Genomic DNA, 23,314 nt, shown 5'->3' with positions numbered 1-23,314 from the left:
GTGTGTAGTTTAGTTGATCAACCGTGGAGTAGTTTACATTTTTCAAGAAAAAAAATGTATGTGAGCCCTTAGGAATGACCTGGTTTTCTGAATTGATCGGTCATAAAATGTGATCTGATCGCAATGTGCCTAAACAGTTATAATATTTTGTGTCTTTATCGGACACACCCACTAAACACTGACAGTGCTGGTGGAAAAAGTAAGTGAACCCTTGAATGTAACCCTAGGGTTTACACCTTTTAGTGTTTCAGGGCAAATTTGACCTGCATTTGAATTCATTAACAAGCACTGAAAAAAACAAAAAACAAATCCTCATCCAGTAAATGTTTTATCTTAAAGGTGGATTTTCTTTGTTTGAAGTCACTCTGTAGTGGATTTACGTCGATCTTTAGGGTCGTTGTCCTGCTGCATCACTCAGCTTCAACTGAGCTTCAGCAGGTGGACAGCCACCCTGACATTATCCTGTGAGACACCTCGATAAACCCGGGAACTCATTTTCCCCTCGATGATGGTGAGCTGTCCAGGCCCAGAGGCAGCAAAGCCCCAAATTGTGATGCTCCCTCCACTGTACTTTGCCTTTGGGATAACTCCCTTTTTACTCCATACATAGTGCTGCATGTCCCCCCCAAAACCCCAGATTCATCAGTCCATCATACATTTGTTGTGGAGTGTCATGCTGCTCTTTGGCGAATTTCAGGGGCACAACAGTGATGTGTTTTTGGGGAGCAGCAGCTTCCTCTGTGGTGTCCATGGCAGGACACTATGCTCCAAGACACCATGCACCGTGATTTGTGTATGGTAGACTCATGAACAGAGATGTTAACCAGCTCTGATGATTCCTTTGAGCCTTTACCTGTTACTCTGAGGTTCTTTTGGTACGTTACTGATCATTCCATGTTGTGCTTCTGGAGTCATCCCAGCTGAGCGCCCACTTTTAAAGAGAGTAACTACAGAACTAAATTATCTCCATTTATAGACTGACTGTGCACTGATGAATACCTAAACTCTTTGGTTTGACTTTTTTACCCTTTCAGTTTCAAATCAAGAAAGGCATGGTTCACATCATCAGATACTTCTTGTGAACAGCAAACTCAAATTGTTTAAAGTTTTTTTTTTCTTTTAGTCAAAGTAGCTCTGACACACTCATTTCATTGGACTCAAGTTCACGAACTCCAATTAACTTTCGTTGATGCCACTAGTTGAGGGGTTCACATATTTTTTCCAGGCTACTCTGTGAATTTGAATCATGTTGTCAATGTGGACAAGAACAATGTGGTGTTTTATTAAGTAATATGGACTGTGTTTATTCATAACTGGAACTTGGATGAAGATCGGACCATGTTTTATGACAGGGTTATACATAAATGGAGGTGATTTCAAAGGGTTCACTTAAATTTTCTTGCCACTCTACTTGTGCTGAACAATGAACTGTATTTTTTAAGACTCAGTTTAAATTCAACCTCTTTTAGGAGGAGAAATAAAGGATTCCCATTAGCCCTTCATATAATTCATTAAAATCTATAGAAAATATCACGTCATTGTAAGGGTTGCCTGAACGAATCAATATGAAAACTAATCCACACCTCTTTGGTTTACTGTCAAAATTGTCTGACCTCACACTTTCTAAAATCTTGGCTACAGCCCTGAATACATCCTGACATCATCGATGCACATCTACGTAGCAAACTTAGTAGCATAAATGCTACTTCAGCCTGGTGCTCACTATAACTGTAGAGATGAATTGAGTTTAAATCAGCCTATGAATAATTTTCCTAACAGAAATGAACGTTTTACGTAACCGTCAGCTGCTTGTTATTAAGAAAGTATGAATCATCCCACAGATCCCACAGTAATTCAACACAAACCACTTTAACATGTACTGTATACCAAACGTCCTTTATTAGACAGTAAGAAAATGCCTCTGGAATGCCTGACAGTTCAGCTTTTTACTCAAGTCTTCATCAATTTAAGACTCCGCATTACTCACTAAACACAAAGCACTAAACCTCGAAGTGTGTGGTTTTTTTTTTTGTTCTTCAGGTTTGTAGTTTCACAATCACATGCTCTTGATAAGAAGCGAGACAATTTTTCTTTTTACAACAGCATCTAAATCTAAGTCAGTCAAATCAAATTACAATATAGTTAAATCATAACTTGTTTACTGTAAGATATAAAACACACAAAATTAAAAGAAGAATTAACAAGGGCACCTACTGCAATGCAGTTTGTTTTATAACAATACATTATGTGAGGTGCAAGCCTCATCTGGTTAGATCAAGTACAGACCCATCAAAGCCAAACACTATGCTATTGCACGATGGAATTAGATCCATGGGGAGCCTCAGTGGTTTTGTCCTGAAGCGTCTTTGCTCTCTGTTGAATGTACTGTTTTCTGATATAGCAACACACTGTTCTGAGGAAACACTAAGCCTGGGTGACACTGGTCTTTGCTGGGGGGTCACTGGTCTTGGGCCGTTTGGACTCTGGAGGCTGGCACACTGGATCAGTGGGAGGAGAAGGACGTTCTGGAGAAATACAAGTGAAGAACTCAGTACCAGATGGCTTACACATGACAAGCATCAAGACAGGGCGCAGTGGTATTCCAAACATTTTAAGGTCAAGTTGTTTGTTTCATTGAAATTACAGACTAATCCCACTTCATTGCAACTATTGGGTCTTATTTTGATAGTTTTGGTCATTCTTCATGTACTGACAGTCAGATGATTATACAGGCCTCAAACAAACCAACCTGGAAGCCAAATGTAATTAAAAGAAAACAAAGGCAAACATTTTTTTTGTCTTGTAGTGATATGGCCGTGTTCCCAGATCTCTGCCTTTACTTTGCTGAGAACAAGTTCATTATAGCCAAAACAAATGATGGTAAAAACTACAAAATGTAAATGGTAATATTGTGTAGGTTAAGAGTCTTTAAGCTTTTCTGCTAAGCTATAGAAAGTACACGTACAGAAGATGTCATTTAAGTGCTGAATGTTTTTTTTTTTTTTTTTGTTGAAATAATCTTATATTGGAGCACAACACCAACGAGTTCTGCGAATGCACACCTGTCCCAACTATGGGTGCACAGATCTGATCTGCAGCATCCACACTTGACTGGCACATGTTGTGACCAATCCACATTCAATACAGTTTCTTTGTCAATGAATTAAAAATGTAATCTTTTCTGCTTTCAGTTTTATTCACTCCTAGAGAGCCACTGACTCATTTTTTTATTGCCACAGCTACACCTGGCCACATGTTACCTCACATAACTATGATACAAATGAATTCAATTTAAACAGGTTTGAGAGATACTCTGTATTATTAGATACCAGTGTTGACGTATCCAAATCAATCCCGGGAGAGATAAAGTTGGATTGATGCATTCCTTGTAAATTGTCAAACTTCTCTTGTAACATTTACAATAAAAAAAGACAATGGCGAAAAACAATTGCCCTCACTAACCATGTTTGGCCTTCTCAGTGGAGGAGGGAGTGAAGAGTGAACTAACAGCTGGAGATCGGGATGCAACAGGAGTCAAAGATACTCTCCTGAAAACAAACAGAAAAAGCATGAATGGCGAAGAGAGCAATGGAAAACACACAAGCACATTAAAATAAAATGTACTCTTCCACAGTGAACCAAGTTAATCACTGTTCCACTTCATTCATCCTCGTGTTTGATTCAGTTGCTGCCTACTAGCAAAAGTTGTCACAACTAGTTAAGGCGAACGCTCCACAGTAGAGATACAAGCCAAACACAAATGCATGTGCAGACCTGCCATTGTTCTACAAACAGTCTGGCAGAGAGATTATTTTATAGTCAGTGGGGGGTCCAACGAATCCCTCAGACCAGACAGGGCTTTGTTCTAACTGCTAGTACTGCGCACATGGTAACCAACAAAAACATCACAAGCCCATTGCAGCCACTTATAATTGTAAGGTATTTTTAGTAGAATGTTTTAAAGACCTTTAAAAACAAAACTCAATAGTTTACACATTTATGCAGAGTGCTTACTTGCTCTTAGTACCTATCTCTGTAAACTGCATCTGTAGAGATAATGAGCTTAGTTTCTTTTGAGAATTGGGTGGTGGATGTGTGGAGTTACTTCCTCAGTCTGACTGCAGTCAACACTCATTTGAATAGTTCATGTATTTCCATAAATTACCATACGTACTCTACTACGAGGCAGACCTGCATTCGTCATCTGCAGGTCATCTAAACAGAACTTTGAGTACCCTTAGTGAACTATAAAGTTTAAAATAATCTTACTACTGCTACTACTACAGAAATTAAATTAATTCTGCTGCACAATTGCTGAGCAGAACTTAACCATATCACATTGGTGCAGGCTTCACTATAAGGGCTTCTAGACAAAGTTGGGATTGAAGTCAAAATTCTTTAAATTATCTTTAAGGTGTTACACAGTGCAGCTCCACTGTATATCAGTGAGGATATCAAAGTTAAAGACGCATGGTGACCAGTCTTTTGCTTCCCTGGCCCCTCTCCTTCTGGGTTTGTACTATGTTTTAAATCTAAAACACAGTACAGTTTTTATCTCTGAGAATAACCTATTTATTCTCAAAGGAGTTTTATTGATGCTTCTTTACCCTGATTTGTTCTCATTATTTGAGCTGTTGTTTGTCTTTGATTTAAATATTTAGATTGGCTGTATTAACAAACCTTTTAACTTAATTACTTACACAATTATGTAATTAAATATCATGTTTTAAACACAGGAAACAGCTCATATAAATCATATGAAATCACATAGATAACAAGGGTGATTTTTGCAGTGTGGACCACTTGTTTACAAACAAACATCCAAAAGGCTGAATGTGGGTATAATTAATGAAAAATACATCCACAAACTGTACACAGAGACAGCGCTGATCTCAATTCGTCGATTGACAAGCAAATATGTCTAATATTCTGTTTCTAGTCTCTCAAACATGAGGATTTGTGACTTTCCTCAATAATTGTGGATCAAGTATCTGCATTTTAGACAAAACAAGCAGTTCAAAGATGCCACTTCGGGGGTCTGGGAAAATGTGATGGGTATTTTGTTTCAATATTTCCTGAAAAATTGTAGACTGAATTATTAAATCAATAACATGAGCACGAGCTGCGGCTGCAAAACTCACACAAACACCCCCACCCACGTGATGAGACAAATGAACATGTAAATGTCTCATCAAAATGTAGGTGTGCTCCTATGTTTCAGTGGTATAGTAAGAGATTGATTCCCTGTTTGCCTCTCACTCACCCTGACAGAATCACACATGGCAGCTCCTCTTATATTTACCTTGGGGTGGGCCCCTTTGGGGTGGTTGGACCCTTAGGAGTAGTAGCCCCAGCAGTATTAGCACTGTTGAGGACTTTAGGGGTGGAGGGAGTGAGGGGGGTGATGCGTAGCTGTGTTTTGGAGGAGCTGGTGGGGGTGAGGGGGACAACATGTGGTTGGGGAGTTGATGGAGCACTTGTGCTTCCAGTTGTCGGTGTCTGAGGTGCTGAAGGAGCGGTGGTTTTGGGGGTTGTGGGCTTCCCCCAGCCCTCCAGGGTGTTGAGAGTGATCCTACGGGGCTGAGGTTTAGACTTGGCAGTAGGGGTGCTCTTCTTCTCCTCTGGGGGGGTGACAGAGGGGGCATCTTTGCTTTGGCTGGTTTGGGATGTGAGAGTCGGGGCTGACACAGGAGACGATGTCCTGCCTGCTGATGATTTCTTGCCCTTTTTCTCAACACCACTGTTTGGGACAAAGACCTCCAATGTGGGGGGCTCCTTCAGTGGAGTGCCCAGCTCTCCAGGAGAGAAGGACAGGAAGGAACAGTAGCCGTCTGTGGAGGACACTGCCAGGAAGGAACCATCGCGAGACCTAAACAGGATATTACAGAAACATGTCAGTGGAATTGTAAAACATAATTGAGACACATCCCTCTGACATTGTAAGAATGAAACTTATTCTTTAATGCTGTTGTGGGTGTAAATCTCAAATCATCTGAATAGGCACAACACGCTTTTCCCCTCACAACAAGAAATCAGCTAACATGAGCAAAATGTCAGACTGACTGTGAAAAGTGAAAAGAAGTGGCAATTGAGTCCAGGACACACGTCACATCTCATTTCATTTCTGCCAACAATGACTATTCAAAAGGGTGTTCTGCTATTCAAAAACACAACTACAAACAAAGCTAATGGAGGGAAGTGTTAGCTTACCATGTAAGATCACTGAGCGTGTGGTAGTGAATGTTTGACACCAGGCCGAAAGGAAGGGTCTGCTGAGTATCATACAAGAAGATGGAGTCCTCTGATGCCACTGCAAACACCATGCGGTACGGCAACTGGAAGACGCTGGGAAGAGGCTGGACAGAACCATCTGTGGAACAGAGATGCAGCAGAATGAAGAAAACAGGAAAAGAAGAGATAAAGAGTGCAGACAATCAAAAACAACTTTATTCGTTTTGTCCGTTAACCAATGGGACATAAGTCCTTGCCTTCTCCTTTCTTGGTTCTCAGTTCAAAGTAGACAGGGCAGCAACGCACAGCCAGTGTAGCTTTAGTTGGACATGGCAAGTGGGCAATAGGCCTAAAAGACACAAACAGAGATTTGTACATGAATTGCCAGCGTTAATGTAGCCAACACTGACTCTGAGTAGCACAGAAAAGTTACCTCTTGAGACTCTTCCTGGAAAAGATGTAGGTGGTATTTATGATGTTTTCTCCAATCTCCACGCATCCAGCTGAGGTTAAAAAAGGTGACAGCAGAAGAGGGATATTCCAACACTAAGTTTCACCAGAAAAATACCACATAAAGGCCACATTATGACAGAATGTTGTTTTGATTATGTACCTGGGGCGAGCAGGAAAGACCCATCTGGTGTGAATGAAAGACGTCGGAAGAACGACCTCATACTATCATCATGGAAGATTCTGTACTGCTTAACCTGCAAAGATACAAGTGTGGGGCTGAGAACATGTATGTAACATGTCTCACTCATTTGGGGGCAGAAGAGCAAGTCTCTAGAAGATATTATGTAGTTCAATCTCATAATTTTAAAACCAAATATAAGGAACTGTAAGACATATCTGGGGACATTATAAACATTTTTAGTCAACATGTGGCCAAGACAGAAGCATGGGTGAGTTCACTGTACAGGTAAGTATTAGGTTGGCTGAAGGATTTACAGGCTGCAGAGAAACCTGGTTAATTCTGACAAAAAAAAAAACAAACAAAAAACAGATTGAAATAAAATTGTTATACTTAAGACATTAGTCACATCTGAGTCATTTGAGTATCATCAAAAGAAAATTTATACTGACCTCTCCCTCTGCAAGTGGCCCAGAGCTCATTTTACTGATACAGAAAGCCTTCTTTTTGGTGTGAGTGCTGTAAACACGCATCACCCTGAAGAGGAGGAAATAAATACAATGATTTAATGAATAACAGGCCAAGACTAGTTTGAAACAGGAAGTCTAAAGAGTGTGTTGTTGTACCTGTCACAGCTGAGAGTAGCAACATATTGCCCCAAAGGATCCCAGGTCACCCCCTGCACGTAGCTCTTATGGTCATTCAAGATACACAGCTTCTGTCCTAAAAACACAAAAATAGTCACAACCAACACAATAAATACAAAGCAGAGATAAGATATATCCTCACATGTTTTACAGTATGCTATGCATCACTGAAGTACTCATACAAATACCTGCATATTTTGTAGCTATGATTACAAACAAACCTTTGTTGATGTCCCACATAATAGCAGTGTTGTCGACAGACCCAGACACCATGAAGTTTCCATCGCGTGTCCAGGAGATGTCATACACATCTTCTATGTGTCCCCTGAGAACAGATCAAATAAGATATTTCTGTGTACAACCGTACTATTGCTACAAAACAATGGTTGTACCATCTGTCAATTGAGCCATAAAAACACATCAGACAGCAAACTGCACAGAACAAATGGGTTTCAATGCCCAGATGAATCTAAAGTGGTATAATTAGCGTAGTTGTTATATAATAAATAATGAGGCTGTGGTGTCTGCACCTGTCCTGTCACATCTGTCTTATCTCTTATCTGGTTTTATGCTGCTGTATCTGTGCAGGTAAAAAAAATAAACTAATTACATACAGGATTGCTCATAACAAAGTAATGGTTCTCTTGTAAGCCTAAAACTGTGAACTGTCTCTCTCAACATTAGTAATTTAAGTGCAGGGAAAGATACTGAGAAATGTCTGACATATAGCGTATGATAATTTTTCAGTTTTTCAGCTGCAAACTGATAAGCAAATTTGGGCAAGGCAGTCACCAGTGTGAAGGTACAAAATGAACAGTGATTTATAATATCACAGGGCAAGATTTTTACAACTGTATAATACTATTATTATGGGAGGATTCTGTCTTGTCTGGATAACTGCGAGGTGAACTGTAGTATTACACAGTTCTCTTATAAATGAATGTACCAGGAATGTGCACTATTAATTGGCCAATGCAGTGTACTGCCAGACAAGTTGTCATTCCATTACAGCAAAGGTTCACCAGGTTTAACTGTTTAGATGGGACCCTACACTGTGGCATCAATGTGGTCGCATTCGGCTCGGCTGTGTATTTGTATACTGTCAGTCAGAACACAGCCTAAGAGTCTTTCGATTACAGGAAAGGAGGTGGAAACTGTCATTAAAACATTCTAAGTTGATGGGATCAAAGCTGCATACCTTAGTGTCTTGACCACAGACCAGCTCTCCTTGTTGAGCTGAGCATCTTCCTCCTCCTGAAACACAGGCGCCTGCTCAGGCTCCTTAGAGTCATTGAGCTTCCACAGCAGAATTGCTGCATCTGTATCAAATAAAAAACATAGAATTACTTAAGGTTCCTGTTCTGTTTTGAGAACATCACCAGTGCCTTTAAATAATAACCCTTAAGATTTTACATAGCATTTGTGTAATGTGTAGACATACCATCTCCTCCTGAGGCGAGCAGTTCTCCATTAGGGCTAAAGCGAACTACATTGACAGCCTTGGTGTGTCTAGCCAGATTAGACAGAAACTCCACCGCTGCCTTCCCATCTGCACCCATGTCTACTCGCCACAGCTGCATCATCACGGAAACAAAAGTCATTAAACAACAGGATTGACAACATATACCAATGTTGCAGGTAATTCTAAACAGTATATAAAATCAATCTTACCACTCAAACTAATATGTTGCAAACCACCTTTCTTTATCTTTATTTAAACTCAAGGGTCATTGAGGGCGAGGCCTTCATTTACAATGTCAAGCAAATCCAAATAATAAAAAGATACAAGGTAAAAGAGAAACAATCAATTAAAACAAACACATAAATAAAATTAATGATTAATGTACATGAAATCAATTAAAACAGGTACAAACAGAAGTTAAAAGGTTAGAAATTATGGATTTAAAATGAGCAAAAGTTACCAATGCATTAATTTCTAAAGTGTTTTGTGGTGAGTACGAATGGATGGTGCTAAAAAGCTAAAAGCAGTTCTTCCAAGTTCAGTATGAACTCTTGGGACATGGAGAGTATGCCAGTCATTGGTCCTAGTGTAATGTGGATGGATGTAATATATGGGGGCAGCTTTCCAATAAGGGCCTTGTAAATGAACAAATGCATATGCAAGTCACGTCTCTGAGAGAGGACCACCCAACCTTGTTGTACAGGACGCAACAGTGAGTGTTGTAAGCATCATCAGTAATGAACCTGAGTGCAGAATGGCAGACAGCATCTAGGGGCTTTAGAGTCACAGTCAAAGCATGCCTGTACAAGATATCACCATAATCCAATACTGATACAAAAAAATTGCTTCAACAAGGGTTTTTCTACAATGTAAAGGAAAACATGATTTATTCCTAAAGAAAAAGCCTTTTGTCTTTGTTTACTCACCAAATTTGATACATGAATTTTAAAAGAAATTTTCTCATCAACATAAAAGCCAAGATATTTGTAAACCAAGACTCAATATTGGTACCACTTTTTGTGGTGATGATGAAGTTATCCAAATTAGTGTTTTTGGCTCTGGAGATGATCATAAGTTTAGTTTTATCAGCGTTTAGAACTAACCTATGATTATTGAGTGCAACCTCTAAATCAGCAAAGCAGCGCTGGGATTCTACAGCAGAGTGTATGGTGTCTGCAGTACAATACAAAATGGTATCATCAGCATAGAAATTAATATTACAGCCAGTTACAGCAGAGACAAGATCATTTAAATAAAGAAAAAATACTATAGGTCCTAGGACTGAGCCTTGTGGGACACCTTTTGCAGTTTGAGCAAATTTGCATTTAACAGTTCCTGTTGCTACACACTGCTGTCTGTCCACAAGACAACACTGGAACCAGTTATATGTAACTTCATCGAAACCAATACTCACAGATGAGATTTTTTTCAGTTTTTCCAAGGGAAATGCATGATCGACTGTGTCGAAAGCCTTTGAGAGGTCGATAAAAAGAGCTGCGCAGTGTTTCCTATTATCCAGTGTTGTAATAATGTCATTTAAAACAAAAGTTGCAGCAGTAATAGTGCTGTGCTTTTCTCTTTACATTGAGGTGTGTAATAACATTTGAAACCACAAAGCTCTGAAGTATATAGTATACTATATTTTGATTACAAATTTATTAAAAACATTTTATCGCATGCCATCATGCCCATTGCTGTATTTCAGAAGGACAAAGTTTGTAGGACTAATTGGTTAAATACGTAAAATTCTTGAAATCGGTACAGTTTGGTGGATCCTGCGTTTGACACATTTAATGTCTTAAGAAACCACTGCTGATGTTATATATTGTGAAGACCACTTCTTTGGTCCTGCACATTTGTCCTTACAGCTGCGACCAATGGTCAAGTTCATACACACAGGTTTAGTGATACTGGCGCTTTTCCATGTGTGTAACACTGTTGCTTTATTAAAGTGATTCTTGGCCTGATGATATCTATATTTGCTTTTACAAGACAGTTGGTCCATCACACCCACAACCAGATGCATTCACTCCTCGCCCTCCACTCACCCTGACTGTGGTGTCCACTCCAGCTGTGGCCAGTCGATGAATGCGTCCATCAGAGCTGTGCTGGAAGTCCAGACTGTAGACTGGCTCCTTATTGTGCCAAGCAATCTCACACGTTACTACCTTCATTTCCTTAAATCAACACAGAAATCAGGAGGGACAGAAACAAGTAAATTTTGTACGTCGTATCAACTGCACCGATACTGATTCTGTAACTACAACAGACGAGCTGTAGTTATTTTAACAAATATAGACGCTGTATTACGGACAACATATGATAACACAATGATTTAAACAGCTAAGCTAGCCAGTCACTGGAAACAAATGCTACAACGAGCTAACGCAGCTAGCAACAAACTTAGCGAGTTGAAGTGGTTTGTTGGATGATTTGTGGCTAACGATTCGCACAAACAGATACATGTAAACATAAGTTATTGATAGCTGAAGCGTTTTAGTTACGAATACACACGAGTTCTGGCTGTTTATTCTTTGGACTTTAGCTATCTCAAAGCAAGTCTTGTAGTATTTTACCTCCTCTGTTGTCCAGCTGAAGACTGCAGTAATTTCCCGCGTACTATTCGTTCAAAACTTCCGGGGGGCCGGGCTGCAGTGATTGGACGAAAAAGCGGAAACGGAAGGGCCTGATGGGTAACCCTTGACTTTATGCAGCTCTGCACAAAATGCGAAGAATATGTCTATAGTCAGAAGTTTTCCTAATGACACGGCTCAGTACGTGTAGTACACATTTAAATGCATTGAATTTGTCTAATTACTGAGAAAACCTTAAGTCAGGCTCGGATTCGGCAGTTAAGGGAAAAATTAAGGGAAACTTAATTTACAATGCTGAGATTATTAACAATATATCTTATTGCAACCCATTTAATGAAAGTTAAAAAAATAAAAAAATAAATAAAAAATGGACAATGATAGACTTATCAAACCTAGGCCTATTTACCATAGTTTCCAGCAACACAGTTTCAGATTTGTCAAACCTTTATTTTCCAGTCAAGGCCTGGTCTGATGTGGTGTGGATAGGAAGGCACCCTTTTTGGTAGGTTTCATTAACAAAACAGTCACTGTTTTCTTGTCCTAACTGTACAATCAGTTTTCATTTGTAAATGAGTGAAATCCCTGTTTTATTCTTTGATTTCCATAATTTACAAAAAATCAGAAATAATAAAAATGAGCAAAACAGCTGACATTAACAATGTATCCTAGCAGCACAGTCACATGAACGCCCATTGCTAAGACTTGTTGCAGTTAGGACTAGTTGGTACAAACAATGTAAAGTCAGCTCTAAAGACTAATCTTAACGAAGACCCACTAAGAAGTTAAGACCAGGCTTACTAAGGACCAGTGGTGCAACTGTCCCCAGATGTTTTAAAAAAAAATATAACCCTCCCATCTGAAGCGCTGCAATATGGAGAGCTGTATGGTCATGGCAAAGTCCGCTCACCATCCTTTCGGCCCAGAGAGGAAGAACTATTTGCCAGCAGGTAGGACATGCAAATTCAGTTCTCTATTACGCTTGCCTACTGGACATTATTCAAGCAAGCACAGCCTGTTCAAGTGGGAAGTTTGTGATAACTCTTTCAGTTACATTTCAGTTTGTATCACTCAGAAACACACTGAAGTGCTCATTGCCAGCCTTATCTTATGCATTCAGAAATGTTGACAAGGATACCAATGATATTGTGCCACAGAGCATTTTATGACCAAAGACAGGGAATACAAAAATATATCTGACACAGTGTAAACAAAACATGATTTAATACAAATCATAGAGAAAGCAATCGGCTGTCATTGTGCAACAGAATCAGATGCAGAGCCATGGTCTTTTCAACAAGATTGTTTGCATTTTGTTAGGATGTTAACACAGGGCAATAAAGTGACTTTTTTATGCTACAATGAACAGATCAACATCATCTAATATTTCACTGATGAACTAATAACTTTTCCAATCTTACCCAAAAATTAAGATCATAATGTGTGGCCTATAACATTCTTCGATTGATGCTGTATTTGCTGTGTTTCTATTGCTTTTTTTTCTTTATTTAAAGAAATAATGCAAAGCAATTCAAAAGCAGTTCAATATTGTACATTCATATAAAATCTGTAAACATGTACATACCCTCTAATAAATATGACTTATTTTCCCACACTCACATGAGTTTGTATTAAATATTTACAAGTATATTGCAGTGCAGTGAACTCATTTCATGCTTCGTCCCTCTGCCCCTCTGCCTCGACAGACTCCATACCAGACAGATACTGTTCGAGGATCTCATCAATTACATTACACTCATAATTCACTTGGCCCAGTTCCAGAGCAGGCACGTAGGTGACAAGAAGGCGGCCAATGTTCTGCCGAAGTGCAATCAAACTGAGAGTAAGGGAGAGAAAAACAGAGAGGGGGAACTCAGATTTACATTGTTGTAGTGCTGTGTTGCCATAAATGTCGTTGAAAGAGTGATACATGAATATGATGTTACTGTGACGGTTCATACAACATGTAAAGAGAGCACTTTTCAGACAACCTCACCTTCCGAATGTGTCCGAGCTTGAGTCTGTGCCAGAGACTGCTGTCCCCTCTGCCTCCCCTCTGTCTGTTCGTACAGTAGATTCACTGGCTCTTTGTGCGGTTGAGCCTCCTTCTTGTGCATTGTCCCTCTGCTGCTGCAGGTTCAACTTGAGCTCCTCACACTGGGCTGCCAGGTTTGTCCTTTCCTCTGTCAGATGGTCCAACTGACGGTGCAGCACGCAGTGAACCCCAAGAGGAAAGAAAATGACACATGATGATATTCATCATGAATGATACATGACGGATTATACATAATGTACAAACATACAAACTCAAGAGTGCAGTGACGTATGCGTGCTTGTATTCGTAGCATGAGCATCATTGTGGGCTACAAATGAATCATAATTCTAACCAGTGTTTGAGGCACACTTAGATGCCTGTGTAACAAAAAGTCATCTTGCTAGTTTTTCGGAGCTATCAAGTGCGTCTCATGGTCTTCCAATCTCCAAAGTCCACACTTACGTCACATGATGATAAATAAGCCAGCTCCATTAGCTGAAGAGGACCTACTTGTTTCAAAGCTTCAAAAACCAAAACCTTCGAATTTAGATTATTTTGTTACATTTAATAAAGACTTGGAAATAGGTTTTTTTTAGATGTCAAGTAGTATTTTCTGTTTGTAACTATGATTTAGGTAATAGAATTAAATATATTATCCACATTAAAGGATAAGTTTACATATTTTTCTGAGTACGTTAAAACAATACTCACATGCCCATGTGTACACTGACAGATTTATTGGAACACTGACCTGTGCGCGCAGTTCATCGTTCTCCTTCTTTCTTTGATCCACTTCCCGGATCAAACTGTCAACTTGCAGTGCGATCTCGTCAGTGTCTTCTGCCTCACCTTGACCATTACAGTGCTTGGTCTCAGTAGCTGCCAGTAAAGCCTCTTTGTCCTTAATCAATTCATCGACTTTCTGTTTGGCTTTCTCAAACAGACTTTTGTAGTCATTCCCCCCCAGTGTTTCCTCTGTCTGGCTGGCCTGGTGAGAGCACTCCTTCTTTACATTAATCTGAGACAGCTCCTGCAGTTTGCTTTGCATGTCTTGCAGCTGGCAGGTTAGTTCACGGACCTGCTCTTTAAAGCTGTCTCTCTCCTGAGCTGTCACCTGCATGAGCTCCAGGAGCTGGTCCTGTTGCTCCTGTACCTCGGTAATACTGGGGTAGTGATGTGGAGAGTATTGTCTATCACCGGCACCTGCACAGGAAGGTCCCGCAGCTTCGTCACTTCCCATATGTGTCACTCCCTTCTGCAAAGTGTCTCTATGAGTGTTTTCCTCTCCCTCTTGCTTAATTACTCTTTGCTCGGCGTTGCAGACATCCACGTCCGCATGTGATCTCTGTTCATTATTGTTTGTATCAGATGTGCTGTGCTCTGCTCTGCCCTTCCCTTCTATTTCATATTGGCTCTCCTCTTCCTTCTTCACTTTGGGTACTTCTGTCTGGGTGGTGGTGCTGGTCATCTCTAGAGGAGGTCCTGGGGAGGGACTGGTTCCCACAGCTGCCAAGCCTGTAGAGCTAGTTCCTGCTGAGGCCACGTCCACAGCAGCACCGTCGCTACACTCCAACACCATGCAGATATTAGGATCACTCGGCTCTTTCTCTGTCTTCACTTTAGTCACATCAAAGCTTGGCTTTTTTGGCTTGGGCGTGCTGGCATTCTCCAAGATGACAATGTCGTCATCAGTATCATCATCATCATCAACAACAGGAGCTGATGGGGAGCGCAGTGGGCTCATATCCACTGATGAGGGTGTATTTGAGATGCGCCTGTTGAAGCCATTTACTCGAGGTCTTTTGGGTGTTGTTTGGGGAGTAGCAGCCTGTGTTCTTTTCCCCCTGCAGTGCATACAACGCACAGTTAATATACTTCTTCAATAAAGTGACAATGACATATTTAGGCTCACAACACAAAATCATACCTCACAGCTGACAGAGAGCATACATTAGTAATAATTGGAAGACCCTTGCTACTGGAGGGGCTGCAAGCTACAGAGAAAGAAAACAGACATACTTTAATCTTCCAAACTTTTTTGGTTTCACTCAAGCACAAGTACCATTTTTTCTTACCAGCCTGTGAAATAGTGGAGGAAGATTCAGCCCTTGCAGCACCTCCTTGTAGTGACTCAGTGTTAAAACTCCTTCTTGGGGTAGTGGGAGTGGCAGGAGAACGGGCAGTCTATCAACAAGAATAATAAGAAAACAGATACATTTCTTTAATTTACAATTGTTCATATTCCTAAACCATATCCATTTTCTATATTTATAAAAATGATGAGACTGGAGGCACAATCTTTATTTGAAATCATAAAAAACAACTTCATTCAGGACCCCCTGCCCCTTTAGTGTCAAATGGAAAGCTCACTGTTTGAAGCAGCTGCCGTTTCAGGTCTTCGTTTTGCCTGGCAAGATTAGCCAGACGCTGCTCTTCCTGACGCCTTCGATCCTCTTCATCCTAGACAAACAAATTCCACTTTAATGATGTCTTAACTTCCACTGGAATTACAATTCAATATTACCAGTAAAAGAACTATTTAATCGGGTGTTACAGGTACTACGTGGAGGAACTAGCAATAGCAGGGAGAAAGATGGCAGGTGATAACATGTGTACTTACCTTTTCTCTTTTCTTCTTTAGTTGCTTTTTATTCTCCTTCTCTCTGTTAAAAAAAAAAAGAATCACAAAGGTAAGAACTCCCAACAGGAGCCCATTAACATGTGAGGTCTAATTTTAGCAGTTTGATATAAAAAATATAAAAAAATAATAATATACTGAATTACATTTTTGGGCAAAAGGTGTGGCAGTGTTTTAATGGAAATTTTAGACTCACTGTTGTTTATAGGTCTTGCAGTATGAAGGTTGGTCATCATCAGAGTCCTCAGGCTCCTCCTCTACCTGGCAACTCCTGGGAGAGCAAATTGGAGGGAGATGGAAAACATCAGCAAACATCCATTAAGTCCGAGCGATGAGTGGGTTAGGCTAGTTCTGACCAAACACCTTGATGTCAATAATGTTTCGTGGTTGAGAATTCTTATAGAAGTATTACTGTAGTAGTAGAAGTATCCAGTATTAATGCTAAATTAAGTTTTGGCCAATCATTAGACTGTACAGTGGGTATCAGACCATGCCTTCATCTGCTGGGCCCTCTGAAAGGCAACACCATTCTCTACCCCTGACCTAAAATACCTTCAGGCTGTCTTTTAATCTTTCTCTCCACCAAGCAAAAAGTAGACACTTGGCAGCTTAACCTGGCCTTGTACATTTTATCGGCTCAGATTAAAACTACATGCCATGGGCCGCTCAGCTGTCCACAATCACTGTCTGACTAGTTGCCCTAGTCTTACCAATAGCCACTTGTTAGCAAATGAAAACCTTTTCATGAATCATGTCCCTTGACCAAGATCATACACAATAACATTTTGAGAAATGTTCAGCAGTAATGTGAATATGATGGTGGTCAAGCAGGTGGAGTTCACTCAGGTAGAAAAGTTTAACAAGAGAAGAAAACTGTAATGGAGCCTTAAAGATGAAGGAAACAGACAGTTTCAGTTTCAGCTCACAACAGTACAATTCCAGATAATATCTAGTTTCAACCCGTGACATGTTTTTTGTGCCCTGATACCTATCCTATACTTACAAATAGCATCATTTGCCAAATATATCTATATATAGATATATATATTACTTGTTAAAGTAAAAGTTGCTTGAAAGCTTTCTTGTGTATTTTTCAGTCATTTATCCGCTAACTTAAAAAACAAGATATTGATCTGTAGCTTGTTTGCTAGTTCTATGCAAGCTCAGCCTGAACAAAAGGGCCTTGTGAGAATTTATCACTCATTTGCCTGTTTATTAGGTTTGTTTATACATATATATTTGTTTATTTTATGACATTAGATTATGAAACCACAGGTGTCCTGATAAAGTTCTGGTTACCTGAACTGAGGATCAGGGTTTATACGACAGAACCATTTCTCTGGCAGCTTGCTGCAGTCGATTCCGTCAGGAAGTTTGCGCCAGCGCAAACAGTCATCACACTGCACCCAGTTTTGATCTGGTCGCTTCCTGTGGACATAGACGTACATAGAGACAAGTATCAGAGCATGTAGGGGGTCAGCATTGTTAGACAAATTTCCATGTGGAAAACAAATTGGCAGTCACTGTAAAGGTACTAACATGGCATCTTCCACTGGTGTGGTGCTGTTTGGTTTGTCTTTGCTCCACCTGTAGCGGATTTCTTTCCAGTACTCCTCCAGTTTGATCCCCAAACTGTTCATAGTTCTCCTGTACAAAGAAATTAGGCACTTTACACCTCTACATTTCTGACGCCTGTTGACAAATAAACCAGGAATATGAGGAAGATTATATAAATAATGCAACTAATTAAAACTGAATGCAGAATCGATGCTATTACCTGTACTTATCTGTCTCATTAAAGCTCTGTTTGTTGTGGGTAGGATCCAAAAAGTCACACTCTATTATCCCAATGACCCCAACGCCTTGGTTGTTGGCCTATATACGGCAAAGATTCATAAGAGAAAGACACCAGATAATAACATTTAGAAACGCTTGAAAATGTGCAATCAACACACACTGATGGTAAACATCAGAAACTCACCTTAAGCTGGCAGCCCACACGTTCATAGGCTTTGATGAGCCGATTCTTGTGATACATCATTATTCCATACTGATCTTTGTTTTTGGTGTTATACCCAAAAATGATAGGAACGCGTTCAGTCTAAAATCACATTTAAGGAAAACCCAAGAGCAGAGATATAAACACTTCGAGACCACAGGCATTTGTCCCAACACATTTATTTTTTAAAAAAGCACAGCTTTAGAGAACTTGTGATGAAAGGATACCAGGAAACTGGGCTTGTAGTGGTCCTTTTCGATGCAGGCCAGACTTTTGGCGATGAGCTGGGATTTCACCTTTTGACCACGTATGATGACCTGCATCCGCGGCTTCAGGTACAGAACACTACAATATGCCTACGCCCCAAAACACAATTATTAATTTTTTCAACAAGCAAAGGAAAAGTGGTAGAGTTAAAAGTTAAGAGACAAAAAAATAATGTTTATGACATTTTCACTTAGATAGACACAAACAAGAGATTACATACAATGTATTCTATTAAATAACAACTAGCTCAGCTTCACCAATTAAGAAAAAAACAAACAAACAACTTATTTGTAGTTATTACAGGCCACCTCCAGAGATGTTTAAAGATGCATAAAAATACTCTGCTTTGAATATTAAATTGTGACTGACATGGTTTTTCAGCAATAAAATTGATTTTGATTGATTTACTACACTGACCACATTTACTCCTTCTTCCTCATTAACATGACATAACAATAAGTAAAACACATTTTTCAGTGGAGGGGACTTGTAAGTAATATAATGTAATGTCATTTCGGTGTGTGAGGGTAAGGCAGAAAAATGATGCATTAGATTGGGTCATAATATAGGCATAACAGAGTCATATGACTCTTTTTAGGAAATGCACATTATTGCGCCTTACCCGCAGTGAGTAAACACTCTCAGGGATGTATGATGTGACCTGTTGAGGAGTGTCACTCATTGCCTCATAGACATCAGATGGAATTCGGATATCATAGCGGTCCGCCTCAAAATCAAACTCTAGTGTTGATGTAGATGTCCTGTTAAGAACATAACATAAACAAGACGAGCATATATGGGCATCTATCACTGTTCAACTCTATAAATCTGAGACTTTGACTAGAGAACAACACAGTGTAAATTACCTACTAAAACTTACCACACCTTAGCTTCTGAAATAAATCATACGTGTGTGTATGTGCTTCTATACTATATCTGTTTCTGTTTACTGATGTGTTTGGACTGTAGTGTGTGTGTGGACTATAGACAGACCTGCGGAGATTCCAGATGATGATCCGTGTGCCAGTTTTTCCTGGGGACAAGGGAGGGTTGATAGTATCGAGCTCAGTAAAAAGCTCGTCCTGCGTTTTGAAAGGGGAATAACGCAGGATGTCCTGCAGACTGGCTTTGTGCTCCTCTTTTACAGTCAGTAAAAGTATAAGTTAAGGACAACTTCAAATGAAAAATTAGGACAAACGCAAATACGACTAATATATGATTGAGAGAAAATATACTTCTCCAAAACTCTCAAAAGATACATGTAGATTTTTATCCAACCTATATAGAATCCTCTCAGAAAATGAATAACTTTTCACATTAACAGACAAAATTAAAAATGTGTCAGATCAGGGTTTTGTACAGTTCTCCTGGACCCAATTCAGTTAAGTACACATTATTTTAATGATGCCCATACATCAATAAGATATTAACACTTTATCCATCAGTATGAGATGTGAATTAATGCATTAGATAAAGGATATACTTGTTTGCTTTTGTGTATTCGAAGCAGACAATTGGTACAATTATTTGCTGAGCTTCAATTTCTTTTAAGTAGGTCTGAGAGAGCATCCCAACGCATGAGGCGCTCCTTGACTTGGAGAAGACGATGGCATCTTTCCCAAGACGCATGGATCCAGACTTGAAGCCGTTGCCATAGATACCTATTGGCGCTACACCATTGACAGCAGTCTTATCACTGTATCCAAAGCTGAAGGGGGAAAAAAATTCAATATTCTTTAACAAGTATTTGAACTGCATCATGATTAGATCACATTTATCACTGATAAATTATAGTGATATTATAGTTTGTATTTAAAGGTTTTAGGAAGTGGTCATTATCATGTATGTCAATAATGGAAGTGCAATGAGACTATCAAGTAGCCATGACACTCTACCGTCTACAGTCACTCTACAGTGAATAAAAAAAAAAGAACAAATGTCAACAATAAGAATGACGAGTTTTCAAAGATATATATTCTTCTCCAATTCCTGTATTAAAAGTGCATGAATTCTGAAAAATCTTCCAGAAATACCAAGCAGCCGTATCTGTACCTGAGCATCTTGTGCATAGTTTCATGGTCCAGTCCATTTCCATTATCCATAAAGCTCAGACATTCCTCTCCTTTGACCACCGTTTTATCAATCCAGAACTGTTTTGCACTGACATCTGGATCATAGGCATTGTCTGTAAGAAAAAAAAAAAAGAGTTGCTGAGGCATTTTGGGGCAGTTTCTCAGGTGCACTCTTCCCCAGGTGCAAGCAGTGTGCAGATGACACAGGTTTTGTTCCATTTTAGTGACCGTTGGTAAAGTGACCCTTTCTCCTTACTGCATATGCATTCGAAGGATGACCATGCAAATAATAGATGACGATATGACATCAGGTTGATTATGCGTTTGACTGGGTTTACTTAGGTCACACAATAATTTAAGCGAGACAAAACTGTGTGGAAAAGAAATGTGAACAGACATCTGAATGATATCAGACAGAGAGTGACTGAACCACATAAACATCAACAGATACCTTATATTTCAGACATTCTTTTCAACTTGACAGAAATCTGCCCTGGTGAGTCCCATTTGCATTTGAATGCATTTAAACATAGCATATTTATGTCACAAAACTGTATAGAACATAAGCACAAGATCATCATTATATCATCCAAGAGTCTCAGTCAAGTAAGTAAAAGACAAACGAAACCTACATTCAGTTTCACTTGAACATGCTGCCTTGTGAGTATGACTCACCTATCAGCTCGGCTATGGCGCTGAAGGGCCCTGTGTGGCTGGTGGAGTTGGTATGAAGAAACTTGGGGCAAAGCTGCAAGTGAAGCGAATTATTCACATCCATCAGTCTGTTCAAATCAACCAGTCAACGTGTCCTCACTGTAACCTTAATGAAGTGGCTTATTAGTCTTTCTTTACTCTCGGGAGATTAATTTAATTGCGGTACATACATAGAGAGAGAGAGAGAGAGGGAGAGAGAGAGAGAGAGAGAGAGCAGATCCTTATGTGTTTAGTTACCGCTGGATTAAGAGCAGATGCCACACGTAAATATTCTTAACTGTTGAGACTTCGGCCTCAACAAACAGGTTATCCAAGAGAGCTCCTGAAGTTTCCTTATCCAGTTATGAGTCATCAATACACAGAGGTAGAGGCTTTGAGATTTACAACAATGAAAAGGTGTTTTTAATCTTTCTGTGTGCAAATAAAATACATGTTTAATTGTATCTGGTGTTCTTAAATAGAGAATGTGAGGATATGGGAACAGCCTTAAAATCAAAATAAATTCTTCCAAAAGTTTATACTTACAAGTCTATGTATTCAGAATAAGCTTTTTTTTTTTTTTGGCTGTTCTTTAAACCAATTAACTTCTATTTCATACCAAGCTGAATCTTAACACTTGTGTTCATGCTTGGAACTACTGTCTTCTTGTTTTTGGGGTGTTTTGCTGTCATTTGACATTTGATGATGAAGACAGACGGGAAATGGAGGAGGTGAACATTTTATTCTAAGCAGCCCATCTGCACAGATGTGTGGCGCTGACACTTCTGAGATGTGGTTAGACTTTTTGTCCCGGGAAGATTAAGTGTATAAATTGTATAGTTATTGGGACACAACTGCGGGTTTAACCAGTCCATTATCAGTTTGAGAGACAGTCAACTAGCGAGCCGGAAGTCAACTTTAACCTTTTACATGGGATTCACTAGGAGTGATTTACAGGCAGCCAGGGCCACCGGTGATATAGCGATTTGAGTAAATAGTGATTTTACTTTATTTATCGATAGTTCATCAATAACCCACTTGTTAGTAAACACAGAGTAGACGCGACCACAGAGCCCCGTAGAGGGTGGCAGAGTCTGTACCTACAGCCGACATACTGCACATTATTGCACATATTCAACCCTACTGCCCGCACGGGCAGAGCTGGTCTGTTTGTGGCCGTGAACAGCAGCTGACACGCCGGGGAAACAGTGGACAGAGTGAAACAACAGGAGCGCTACTCACAGTGCTCAGAGGCACGCCGCGGTCCGTCTGCGCCGCCGCCATGTTTCACAAGTACGGATCGCGGTGCGGTCAAAACCAAACGCGCACGTCAACACTGATAGCGGGAAACAATGTCGGACGAACCTCTTTAACTTTTGCACGTTCCCCGCTTTGTTGTCGAATTTATACCCTGCAATGCGGAAACATGTGACTCAAGCGGTGATTGGACAGCTGTCGCAGAAAAATGCAACCTCCCAATGTTCAAGTGCGTCGATTCCTTTCACCCTGTGAGCTCAGTTTTCACCGGATTGTCACTGATATTTATTGTCATTTTTATCACAATAATGCAGTATTAATGCTGTAGATGTCCATAATAACCTAAATCTAAACTCTGCTATAATCAGTTCCGGTTCGACATTTTAAAGAAAAAAGTTGTTACAAATCACAATACTTATCACTGATGTAAAGTTACTGTACAATAAGTTATTTGAATTCTTTACTGTGTTTTCTATACTATACCAACTGTTTAACCATATGTTGAAAGTGCCCCATTATCTCACTACTAATCACAGTCCAGAAGTAAACCCCAGTGTTTGCATTTATCTGGAAAGTTTGCATTTCTGTAAATGATTTCGTAATACATTTCCCAGTCACACGGGATGTGACGTCCCAGACAATATCTATGATAAAATAAATAGTATAACCACAATCATGATCACATACCAAGTTTGAACCTTGTGTGCTTGTCAGTTAAAGCAGTAGATCTCACATCATGGTAAGGATAAGAAATCTTTTGGTTGCTGCCAACTACAATAATTATTTAGAGC

At 39.7% G+C, this 23,314-nt stretch overlaps 2 protein-coding genes across 2 annotated transcripts; both read right to left on the bottom strand.

The window, feature by feature from the left end:
• Positions 1-1,877: 1,877 nt before the first annotated feature.
• On the bottom strand, positions 1,878-11,685 carry chaf1b (chromatin assembly factor 1, subunit B). Its single transcript, XM_071475977.1, has 14 exons — positions 11,548-11,685; positions 11,020-11,148; positions 8,951-9,083; positions 8,708-8,828; positions 7,731-7,834; positions 7,489-7,585; positions 7,315-7,399; positions 6,845-6,938; positions 6,665-6,734; positions 6,489-6,580; positions 6,211-6,370; positions 5,303-5,869; positions 3,463-3,548; positions 1,878-2,525 (listed from the first exon to the last, which is right to left on the bottom strand). The coding sequence occupies exons 2-14, from the start codon at positions 11,143-11,145 to the stop codon at positions 2,425-2,427; spliced, it is 1,836 nt and encodes a 611-aa protein (XP_071332078.1). The 5' UTR covers positions 11,146-11,148; positions 11,548-11,685; the 3' UTR covers positions 1,878-2,424.
• A 1,084-nt stretch (positions 11,686-12,769) lies between these two features.
• On the bottom strand, positions 12,770-22,703 carry morc3a (MORC family CW-type zinc finger 3a). The gene is made up of 19 exons (XM_071475966.1): positions 22,509-22,703; positions 21,249-21,321; positions 20,554-20,686; positions 19,983-20,209; positions 19,495-19,651; positions 19,124-19,262; positions 18,462-18,590; positions 18,217-18,336; positions 18,013-18,110; positions 17,775-17,882; positions 17,535-17,663; positions 16,432-16,506; positions 16,218-16,260; positions 15,968-16,057; positions 15,673-15,781; positions 15,525-15,591; positions 14,349-15,441; positions 13,559-13,761; positions 12,770-13,399 (listed from the first exon to the last, which is right to left on the bottom strand). The coding sequence occupies exons 1-19, from the start codon at positions 22,548-22,550 to the stop codon at positions 13,234-13,236; spliced, it is 3,201 nt and encodes a 1,066-aa protein (XP_071332067.1). The 5' UTR covers positions 22,551-22,703; the 3' UTR covers positions 12,770-13,233.
• Positions 22,704-23,314: the final 611 nt, after the last annotated feature.

Source organism: Trachinotus anak, unplaced genomic scaffold, assembly GCF_046630095.1.
Source record: "Trachinotus anak isolate AG129_WGS33_773 ecotype Australia unplaced genomic scaffold, CSIRO_AGI_Tana_v1 ptg000001l, whole genome shotgun sequence".
Taxonomy (NCBI): Eukaryota; Metazoa; Chordata; class Actinopteri; order Carangiformes; family Carangidae; genus Trachinotus; species Trachinotus anak.
The sequence above is the reverse complement of the archived record's forward strand: the minus strand, read 5'-3'. Positions and strand labels throughout refer to the sequence as shown.